At 40.0% G+C, this 9,632-nt stretch overlaps 3 protein-coding genes across 3 annotated transcripts; 2 read left to right on the forward strand and 1 right to left on the reverse strand.

The window, feature by feature from the left end:
- The first annotated feature begins 186 nt into the window (after positions 1–186).
- LOC123876629 (cuticle protein 19.8-like) lies at positions 187–1,475 on the forward strand. The gene is made up of 2 exons (XM_045922922.1): positions 187–249; positions 504–1,475. Exons 1-2 carry the CDS (start codon positions 238–240, stop codon positions 1,473–1,475), a joined length of 984 nt encoding a protein of 327 aa, XP_045778878.1. The 5' UTR covers positions 187–237.
- A 2,461-nt stretch (positions 1,476–3,936) lies between these two features.
- LOC123876644 (larval cuticle protein A2B-like) lies at positions 3,937–6,374 on the forward strand. The gene is made up of 2 exons (XM_045922942.1): positions 3,937–3,975; positions 5,961–6,374. Exons 1-2 carry the CDS (start codon positions 3,964–3,966, stop codon positions 6,372–6,374), a joined length of 426 nt encoding a protein of 141 aa, XP_045778898.1. The 5' UTR covers positions 3,937–3,963.
- A 1,258-nt stretch (positions 6,375–7,632) lies between these two features.
- On the reverse strand, positions 7,633–9,629 carry LOC123876618 (outer dynein arm-docking complex subunit 4-like). Its single transcript, XM_045922906.1, has one exon. The coding sequence runs from the start codon at positions 9,502–9,504 to the stop codon at positions 7,717–7,719; it is 1,788 nt and encodes a 595-aa protein (XP_045778862.1). The 5' UTR covers positions 9,505–9,629; the 3' UTR covers positions 7,633–7,716.
- Positions 9,630–9,632: the final 3 nt, after the last annotated feature.

Here is a 9,632-nt window from a genome sequence, read left to right on the forward strand (position 1 = left end):
ATGTTTCACAGCCCCGGTCGAATTGCACAAGTAGCGTCTTTGTTTACGTGGCATTGTCCAGCCAGACCAGCGGCCATACCCGTACGTGCGTACTTGAATATATTTAAATTTGGAGATGCGACCAGGATGAAGCAAGCGTATACGGCGTACTATAAATGCCGTTAGTGTCCAACAGGGGATACAGTTCACAGCTTCTAGCACCCCTGTGCACATCAAAGCATACCAAACAAAAACAAAATGGTCTTCAAGGTACGGATACATAAAGGATTTTTCGGTGAAGTGTTTACATACAGTGCAGTGAAAAGTGTTAAAAAGTGCAACAGTGATATGGACTATTGTTCAATTTTGACTACTAATCTTCAAAATAAACATAACAGTTGACTACCAAGCTATAGTGACTTCGCAATTGCTGAATAAAATTAACTTGTCACACGTAATTAACATAAGTGACGGAAACATAGCTGACGTTAAACAATAACGTTAATCTTCTATTTTTGTTCTAGTTGGTGGTGCTCTCCTGCCTGGTGGCTGCGGCGTACGGTAGCGCACCAGCAGCAATCGCCGCGGCACCCGTGGCCTACGCCGCACCGGTCGCGGCGAGGCTGGAGGAGTTCGACCCCCTGCCGCAATACAGATTCGGATACAACGTAGCAGACTCGCTTACCGGTGACTACAAGAGTCAGTCGGAGCAACGCGACGGAGATGTCGTGCAAGGACAATACTCCCTCGTTGAGCCAGATGGTACTCGCCGTGTCGTGGACTACGCTGCCGATTCCGTTAACGGTTTCAACGCTGTCGTGCGGAAGGAGCCCCTCGTAGCCGCCGCCCCTGCAGTCATCGCTGAGCCCGCGGTCGTGTCCGCTCGTGTGGTCGCCCAACCCGCTCCTGTAGTGGCAGCGCGCTACGCTGTTGCACCTGCTGCTCCCGTGGCCGCCCGTTACGCTGTCGCCCCAGCCGCACCCGTAGTTGCAAGATACGCCGCCGCCCCTTACGCTCAGTACGTCTCCGCCCCGTCAGCGCCTCTAGTGAGCGCCCGCTATGCCGCTGCTCCGATTGTAGCTGCGCGTTATGCCTCCCCTTATGCAGCTTACACCGCGCCCTACGCTACAGCATACAGCTCTCAAGTGTCGTCTTACACTGCGGCCGCTCCGGTCGCTGCTTACGCCGCGGCCGCCCCTGTGGCTGCTTACACTGCGGCCGCCCCTGTAGCCACTTACGCCGCGGCTCCCTTTGCCTACACTGCGGCAGGCTCGGTAGCCGCTGCTTACACGGCAGCCGCACCCGTAGCCGCTGCGTACACCGCGGGCGCGCCGTTCGCAGCATACACCGCCGCAGCCCCCGCTCGGTACGCCGTGCCAGCGACGTATGCCGCCCCGGTAGCCGCGGCTCCCGCCCGATTTGCCGCCGCCCCCGTGGCTGCTGCAGCGCCAGCGAAGCTAGTCGAAACTGCCGCTGCCGGATACCGTTACCCTTAGAGAAGACCTTCAGCTTGATGGCGCATTTCGACAAAGACTTGTATATAGCTAAATAAAATTCTTATTTTGTTTATTTCTGTTTATTATTGACCTAATGAACACTTCATTATATGAATTTAAGTGCTTCCTGATTCAAACAAACATTCATGAAGTTTTCAGGCAGGAATCTCTTGAATCACATTTGAGCATAATGCCATTAATTTTGTTATTATCTAAGAAAAAATATTTTAAAGAATAGTCTAAAATTACTTATATCACATGTTTGAAAATAGAAATTACACTGGTTTGAAAATGTTTGATTCCTGCATAGACTGTCAAAGTACTCTACAGCTCGTAAACATTTCCATTCAACAACAAAATCTTTACCCAAACTTTCAGTAGTAGTTAGGTATTTGACGAAAAAATTTAAATTTTTTAGGGATCACATTTGGAAAACGATCCTTTGGAAACACGGACGACTTTCAATTGGTACCAAAACCTCTCATAGCACTTATAATTATGTCACGAGAGACGAGACCAAACATTTATTGTTGACTCTGTAAAGCAAGTGGTGCTCTCATCTGCCCCAAAAATTAGCTAAGTATAAATGTAAGTAAGTATACAAGAATTCTGAATTAGATACCCACCGGGTTGCGTTTGAGCAGGTGTAAACTTTGACTGACGTTAGCTAGCCGATACCGTTACAGAATAGGTACAGATCATGTACAGATACGTTCAAGAGTCGATGTTGAATCTTTTGATGTACTCTTTTGATGTTGAAGAAAGTCGCGTATACATTAACATCGCTCGTACGTGTCATACCGACTGTAGTCACCACACAACACATTACTAGTTCCTACGATACGATGACCATAATAGGTTTGTATTGTATCGTAGCTGATAATAAAAAACCGGCCAAGTGCGAGTCAGACTCGCGCACTGAGGGTTCCGTACTCGGGTATTTTTCCAACATTTTGCACGATAAATCAAATATATTATACATAAAAATAAATCTGTTTTAGAATGTACAGGTAAAGCCCTTTCATATGATATCCAACTTGGTGAGATAGTTATCTAACTTTGAAAATTGAAACAAATTTTTTTTAATGATGTAACCAAAAATTCGCGATTTTCAGATTTATCCCTGTACTTGTGCTATAAGACCTACCTACTGATTCTAGGTCAACGGGAAGTACCCTATAGGTTTCTTGACAGACACGACGGATAGATAGACGGACGGACGGACGGACGGACGGACGGACAGAGACAGACAGACAACAAAGTGATCCTATAAGGGTTCCGTTTTTCCTTTTGAGGTACGGAACCCTAAAAACAATCTCATCGTTCTATGATATTATTCAAACTATTCAAAATAAAACTAATCCATTAATTGAATTAATTGAATACTTATTCGTACCTATAAGTCAAGCTACTAAGCCTGAGATCTATAGCGCACTTTGACTTTGCTTAGACTGAAATTTAAGTCTAAGCAAAGTCGAAGCACACTATAAAATTTCAACCTAGAGCCAAGCACAGATATTAAACTATTTATACATATATTTAATCTTTTTGCTTCTAATTATTCCTTGCAAAACCAATTTTATCTTTTGAACATCGCATATAAATAACATCAATATCAAAATTAAAAGAGCAAGGAATAAAATGTGCGGCTTTCCTCCAGAGAGATATGTGCAATGCTATATGTTGCTATATGGATGTGCATATGATATTTTCATTGCTCTACCTAAAATCCATCCATATGTACTTCCATACTAATATTGTAAATGCGAAAGTGTATCTGTCTGTCTATCTATCTGCTAGCTTTTCAACAGTATAACCGATTTTAATGAAATTTGTACAGAGTTAGCTTACACTCCGGGGAAGGACATAGACTACTTTTTATCCCGGAAAATCAAAGAGTTCCTTTCGGGATTTAAAAAAAACTTAAATCCACGCTAACGTGTCGTCATCATCTAGTATTGAATATAGACGGATTTCCTAATAAGCTTAGAAAAACCTACTTAATACTTATTGATTATGATTTTTATTTTTATTTTGGTTCTTCTCGGTAGGAAAGGCATTCCAAACCAGTGGTAGATGCTTTTCACGATTCTAAAGAACTTGTAAAAGTCTAATTGAATAAAAATAATCTGAATTCGAAATATTTGAATTGAAGTACAAATCAGGTATGCAGAAATCATTACAATTTTAGAAGGATTTCAGATGTTTTCCCTAATAAGCGTGATGTTGAAAACAATTTCAAAACATTTCAGTGAATCAGCTGTTAACACTGTCCGATATTCAAGTCGTCGCGTGCTCTATATGAAGAAAGCATTTTATAAATCGTAACAGTGCGTCGTCGCAGGTGCAACTTTCTTCAATGAGCCACCAGTATTGTGCTCACGTCCCGAGTTACGTATTGATGTACATTGGTATATAATGTGGGGCTACCCGAGGGAAGGCACAGTTCTTCCTCGGACACTGCACATCCTCATCTAAGCAACCAACCATGAACAACAAGGTGAGAAGCAATAAAATATGAAAAACAATTTAAAAAAATTTAAACAAATTGTTTGACTAAAAATTAGGCAGTTTTGAAAACCAAGGTCAGGTCCTGACTTCATCAAAAAAATTATGTACAGACATTATATCCATCTTGTAAAACCTGAGGTTAAAATTGTCCATATAGATATAAATTCCGCTCATATTTTTACTCGTTTTAATTTTCAGGGGTTTTCAAGTAATTGAAAATATTTTAATACATAGATTATAATAGATTTCTATTCAAGTAAACTTTTACAAGTGCTTTTAAATCGTCAAAATAATTTATCACTGGTTCGGAATGCCGTTCCTACCGAGAAGAACCAGCAAGAAACTCGGCGGTTGCTCTTTTCAACTGTTCAATTAACAATTATAAAGTGTACGTTATGTATTCCGTTCTGATGCCGTCACGCGTTTTGTCTGTCCAAGTATTGAGCAAATTCATGCGTTGCTATTTACTGTGGAGCACACGGTCGATAAAATCTAACGACGTCACACGGCTCGCGATTGACTAACGCTCCGTAACTGGATGATTTGCGACATAACCACTCCTGTTCCCTCCTCACGAACCTTCGTCTTGACACTAATGTAATTTGATAAAGTTTATCTATTCATTTCAAATAGAAACAACAAATATAAATTACACAGGCGAAATGACTTTGTATTGAAATAAACTTTTAAAAGTGCTTTTGAGTTGTCAAATGTATCGAATCGAAGTTGAATCGAAGTCTCGAGAACTCGAATAGAGTCGCAAAAATTTCTATACCTAATTCTGTAAAAATAACCGTTATACTATTTCTTATATTATATTATATTTGGAAAATATTATGATGGTAAATTACTCCATACTGTTGCAAGTTACGTATACATCTACATATTAGTATTTTTGTATACGAAACAAAATAGCTAATGAAAAATTGTTTGTGCTGAAAAAGCTCTAAACAAAGCTCGTGGATTCTTAGTTATATGTGAACCGAGAGCCAACCGCATTATTATCTCTTAGTTCTGGAAGTTTTTATGCTCAACTATTCAAGACTGCGCAAGTGCACTAATTTTTGGCTTACTTCCTTAAAAACTGATCCATTGCTATGCCGGACGTATAGAGTTACGAAAACTGACCCTTTCTTCGAGGATAATGTTGCAAGTGAGCGCATGTATTCAGTACAGAATACAACTTGTGCATATAAATAGGCTTGCGAACACGATGCGACGTCCTCGTTGTGTAATTGATTGTTTTATAGCTCATTTCTTTAAGAAATATTTTGGAAATATTAGGACCTAATAGCTACCTATGTGGTTCAGAAGTTCTTGTCGGAAAATAGAAATTGTGTTGTAAATGCACACTCCCCCGGAGTACGCCGCTACGAGTTCCCACAGCTCACATAGTACCCGATAGATTGAGATGGCAATCGAAGTATGAGGCGGGGGGACGCCCCGCACACACCCGCACGTCACCCGCGATCACCCGCATCGGGTAAGCGCGGGGGCTGTGCGATTGTGCTATCTCAACCTGTCGCGCCCTATTAGCTTTCGTGTCTAGTGTAAGAATTTTATTAGGTCTTTAATTGTGATGTTTATACTGAATCAAAGAGACGAGTAGACGAATTGAACCTCGCTCCTGCAACTCCTTATACATGGCATTATAATTTGTAAATAGAATATTAATTGAGTAGGGCAACCGCCGAGTTTCTTGCTGGTTCTTCTCAGTAGGTCATTCCGAAGTTCGTACCAATGGTGAATTCAGTGACAAATCGAAAGCACTTATTAAAGTTTGTTAAAATTTGAATAAAAATCCTTTCTATTTCTACGAAATGTAATTTTTATTATCATTTTGCTAATCGTTTTTTTTTTGTGTAAAATTACTTGATGAAGTTTTAGTTTTTGATTAAAATAATTTAATTATTGTAAACATAGTAGTTCATGACAATTTTTGTTTTCTAAATATTATGTATTTCTTGTTTTCAGATTGTAATATTAATCAGCGTAGTAGGCGTGGCTTCCGCCAGCGTCGTAGCGCCTCTGCCAGTAGCTGCGCGCGTAGCTGAAGTTCTACCTCAATACTCCTACGGCTACGACGTCCAAGACTCCCTGACCGGAGACTACAAGGGGCACCAGGAACAAAGAAACGGCGACCTCGTCACCGGCTCGTACTCAGTAATAGACCCTGACGGTACAAGGAGGATTGTGGACTACACTGCTGATTCTTTGAATGGTTTCAACGCTATTGTCCGACGCGAGCCCTTGGTCGTCCCTGCTGCTAGAGTCCTTGCACCAGCTCCAGTGGTAGCCCCTGCCCCCGCACCAGTTCTCGCCAGAGCACCAGTCTTCGCTCCAGCGCCCGCTCCGTTATATGCCCCAAGACTACCCTACTACTTTTAGATGAATTATTACAATTTTGTTGTGTTGCTGTATATACCTACCTATTAATTGATTAAGGCTTTTTTATAATAATTGTTATTTATATTATTAAATGAATTGAAATTATATAGTTTGTTATTATGATGTTGACTCTGAATTTGCTTAGGAAAACTAGCAATCAAATAAAAAATGCGAGCAAACCTCATACAGTACAGTGGTATGTTTCTCATACATTATTACTTATCGTGTTATGCAATAATTATTTATTATTGGTCATTTAGTCTACATTTTTTTCTTGGTATACAAAATGTACTGTAACATAAATTACTATTTATCCCTTCCTCCGTCTCTAAGTAATTAAATATGGGTACGATGATAATATTTGCTGAGTCCAACAAGTTAGATTTGTTAGCGACAAGTAGATATCAAGTGATTAGGTAGGTAACTGACAATCAAACGATAATAAATGTAATGAAAGAATTACGAATAGTTAGTTATATACCTACGATCCCTACGATATTGTAATATTAATCTTTGCAAAATACTCGAACGTTATTTGGTGGGTTTCATAGGATCACAATGAATGAATGAGATAAGTACTAAGGCATTAGAAATCATAGCTAGATATACATTTCCATGCTTACTTTTGGTAAAAAAAAAAAAATCTCTTATAACGAACTAAAAACCTTGACTCAAATTTATAATTATAAACTTTACAGCTTCTTTTATTAAGTATGTGGAAGAATAAGTGCCCTTAAAAAAAAGCAGAGCGTTGACCGCATTCCGGTTATCATCGCGACCTTGCCTTAGCGGCTTCAATTAAAAGCGAAAGTAAAAATGTCTCCGTTCAGTTCAGATGAAGTGATATTACAAAGCTCTGAGAGACATTCATATAACACGGGCTGTCTTATTTATACTAATCCGCAGTACACGACATTGTTCGCTCAAACAATATTATTATCATCGATGATTATTATACGTAAGTATAACAAAATGGCTTTCAAGGTAGCTCTAATATAGCAAAAAAATATTTATTTTTCTATGCGTGCTTTATGGATGTAGGAAAAAATAATTTTATTCTTCTTATTGTTTCTTCTTCGTAAAATTTTGATTGTTAGGACAATGCGCCCGTAAAAACATCGATGTAGTAAAAACCGTTTCTAACGTACGAGTAAGTTACGCTGCTCCAGTCACCTACGAGTATATGCTGCAGCTCTCATCGCTTACTCCGCACATACTTAATATAAAATTACCTCGTGTAAATAAATACAACACTAAGTAAAAAATTTTAACGAAATAAAAGGTTTTTTTATTTCAAAATAGGTATATGTGGTAACAAATAAATGCTGAAAACGAATGAGAACTATAAATCGAATATCTGGAAACCTAGTGTATCAGATTTTGGGGAAGGGGGTAAAGTCCGTTCAGGGCCTGGTATAACAGATAGTCCCCTCTGTCGTCGTCGCTTACGTTCAGCTTGTGTGGCAACAGCTTCAGGTTTACGCGGCAAAACCGCAAAGCGTCTGCCAGGAGGCACAGTAGACATTCTTTTGAATAACACTTGCGTTTCGACAGCTTGCCCTTCGTCCATTACACTTACAATTTGTCTCTCACGCTGTATTATTGCTTTTCTTTCGTCCGCGGTGACAGTTTCTGCTGCCATTTCTGCGCATTTTGCTAAAAAGGCTTGAACGCGTTCGGGATCTTGCATCTTCTTCGAAAACTCATATGCTTCCACTACTTGGATTCGCACTTCATTCGAATTACCTTGCTGCATATCCCCGCTCATTAGTACAAAACAGCCATTCAGCCACCAAGTGACATTGCTTATTTCTTGAGCCTCCCGTTGGCACCGTTTCGCATAGAACTTTGCTAGAGCATAGTTCTTTTGAGTACATAGTAATCGTGCTAATTCGTACATTAACCAACATTTCATAGTTGAGTTTTCACACATTTCCAGAGTAGCTTTGACTTTCGCAGTAGCTTGTTTTATATCAATAAACTTGTAAGGATAGTTTGCCATAACTGAATCAAATGACTTTGGACGTCCAACCGGTAAACCCATAAGAAAAGCGATACGACGCCGGTTTCCTCGTTCGCTCAGGGTATACGACAGGCGATGTTGGGCTAAATAACCTTCTCCTACAGCACGGTACAAGCGATCAGTATATGTCTCTTTATCGGGTAACGTACGTGGAGTTTTAACATCTAAGAACATTTGCATACGCTCTGCCTGTGCAATCAAATCCATAATACGGTTCTCACGCAGGCTCTTCTCAATTTGTTTCAATAGTCTTTCAGATGTTCGAGCACCTATTTCTCGTTCTTTTATTAACACGGCCTCCTTATATTTATCTTGATGTTTCGATTCAGCCTTTTCAGCTAGTTTTATGGTATAATAAGGACGCTGTGATCGTAACATATCTTGTCTCTTACTAAGAGACCTTAACGCTTCATTAACGATTGTTTTTAACGCTATACTTCCAGCTGAATTCGCAGACTTTAAACGTTCATCTTCGGTAAGACCTTGAAGAAAAAATTTGTCATATGCCATCGGTCCTAAGTATTTCATAGCTAGGACCCGAGCTAGGGTTAAATGTTTTCGCGCTTCCATTTGAGTAAGTTTTTTCTTTCGTTCTGGCTTTGGTATCCGAGAAACATGTAACTGCTTCCGGGGTTCGTCATCATCAAAGCTACCTGCCCTTGCCTCCATTTGCTTAATTAGAGGTAAAAAATCCAACATCACAGTCCCCGCGTTAACTCCAATACAGTCTTGAATAGTTTCGAGGCCCTGATTGATCCCTTCTATAAAATAGGGTGGCTGTCTTCGATGCCTGGCACCTCTATAATTCATCACGACTGACCTTTCAAAGTCTGACATAGTGTACATCGCTCGAGCTTGCATGTTGCGGGCGTTCATGTTGTGAGGCTCCAGTTTGAGCGCCAGTTCCGCGTCTGAATACGCTTGAGCAGGTTGCACCGCATCAGCACATACCTGACTGCGACCAATAAGCAGACGGACGTCGTCAGAGACATTATTGTAGGCTTCATCGTAGGCGGCCTTAGCTTTTTCGAACTGTTCAAGTCGTCTTAAATAAGCGCCCCTTTCTCGATACACTGTTAAAGCTCCATAAAGTTGTTTTTCCTCCATTGTTGAGTGTTAGGGTATTAAAAAAATATATATCACCAAAAATACATAATTATACCAACTTAAAGTGATAAAAACTATATTTGTTTATTTTGATTTTGTTGACATTTTTTTTCTTTTTTATTACACAT

The sequence above is a fragment of the Maniola jurtina genome, chromosome 22, assembly GCF_905333055.1.
Source record: "Maniola jurtina chromosome 22, ilManJurt1.1, whole genome shotgun sequence".
NCBI classification, from domain to species: domain Eukaryota; kingdom Metazoa; phylum Arthropoda; class Insecta; order Lepidoptera; family Nymphalidae; genus Maniola; species Maniola jurtina.